This window comes from Alexandromys fortis, unplaced genomic scaffold (assembly GCF_014885135.2).
Source record: "Alexandromys fortis isolate MF-2015 unplaced genomic scaffold, M_Fortis_MF-2015_v1.1 scaffold_406, whole genome shotgun sequence".
NCBI lineage: Eukaryota > Metazoa > Chordata > Mammalia > Rodentia > Cricetidae > Alexandromys > Alexandromys fortis.
Genome location: NW_026068280.1, coordinates 93,417 through 94,914, shown reverse-complemented (window position 1 = coordinate 94,914; position 1,498 = coordinate 93,417). Strand labels below are relative to the sequence as shown.

General features: G+C 46.8%; 1 protein-coding gene across 1 annotated transcript in view; it reads right to left on the bottom strand.

Moving 5' to 3' along the window:
* Positions 1-520: 520 nt before the first annotated feature.
* Positions 521-1,498, bottom strand: part of LOC126494744 (transcription factor SPT20 homolog) — a 5,623-nt gene continuing 4,645 nt past the window's right edge. Inside the window, exon 2 of the mRNA XM_050132152.1 lies at positions 521-642. Coding sequence (XP_049988109.1) covers positions 521-642 — 122 coding nt within the window. The remainder of the gene's footprint in view (positions 643-1,498) is intronic.

Genomic DNA, 1,498 nt, shown 5'->3' with positions numbered 1-1,498 from the left:
AATAACAATTAATGAAAAAAGAGGCCATGAATTTGAAAGAGAGCAAGGAGGGGTATATGGGAGGTTGAGAAGGGAAGGGGGAAATGGTGTACTCATAATCTCAAAAAAAATGACAAAGACCATTGGGTCCATTACTGGTAAGACTCACCTTTCTCTAACCAACAGGGTGACCTGGTGACCTCCCAGCAAAGCCAGCTTCATTCAGCAAAGACAAATATCTATATTGCTGCTAGTTGAGAGGTAAGAAATATGGGGATAGGATCCTGGATAGAGACAAATTGTCACCACAATGGGGATCACTGGAGGAAAACAAACAGATGCCACTAAATGGAAATTGGAAACAAAGATGAATTTATTTGCCTGTCTGAAAACAAAGGACACATCTCTCAAGCAAAACATTCTGCTTATTGTACCTGAATGGACTGGTTACAGAGCAAAGGGAGGAAGGACACCCAAACTGGCAGAACACTGAGGTCAGATCTGCTGGGCTCAGAGGCTGAGCTAAGTCCTTTGTAACTGCTCACTGGACCATGTCACTTCTTTCGAGTGCAGGCTCCACTCCTGGCGTTGTCCAGGATGCTCCCTTCTGCTCGCTGTCACTCTGGTGGCCACTAAAACCAGCGGGCTTGAAGGAGGCCAAATCTTTGTTGAAGCGCACCAGCGGAACCCCAGCATGGTTTATGCCAGTGACATCACCGTCCCTTCGCTAATCTCTTTCAGAATGGACAGGCCGTGTTTCCACTTCTTAGGGCAAAAGGCAAACAAACATACATGTGCCCTTACAAAGGCAGACTTCATGTAGGCAGACTATCCTTAGGAGTTACAGAGGAATGAAACAAACAGCAAAATAACACCTGTGTCTGAATGATGGCAGCACCACTACCCACAGCAGCCAAAAGATGGCAACAGCCCAAACACAGATCAACAGGTCAGGCCATACACAGGGAATGTGCCAAAGAGGCTCCAAGTGCCGGTGCATAGTACAAGATGAATACACATCAAACACATGCCAGGCAAAAAGGCAGACACAAATGTACAATGTTATACAAAACACTGTATAATTCTTACACTATAAACACTAAGAACAATTAAATCTATAGGGCCACAAAGCAAAGTGGTGGTTGCCAGTGGCTGGGGGAGGGGAGGAAGCCTTCCCCCTTTGTGCCTAAGAGGCCCGGGACTTCTTTTGAAGTGCTGAGCATGGTTGGCATACAGACAGAGGGGCTGACTGCACAGCGCTGCCAATGTCATAAATGCGAAAGGATCATGGTAACGGAAATGTTACCTTGGTGTGGGTAACCCTACAGAACTGATCACCCCTTGACTCTCTCCTGTTTTGGATGTTAGCCTAGCCTTTATAGGCCAGGCCATCTCTCCAGCCCAGCACACCTCGACTCTCTGAAGGGAACAGATCAAAAGAGATGGAGCAGTTCAGGTCATTGAAACAGGAAAACTGAAATGAGCTGAACAACTGAGGAAGGATAAAGGGGGGTGGGGG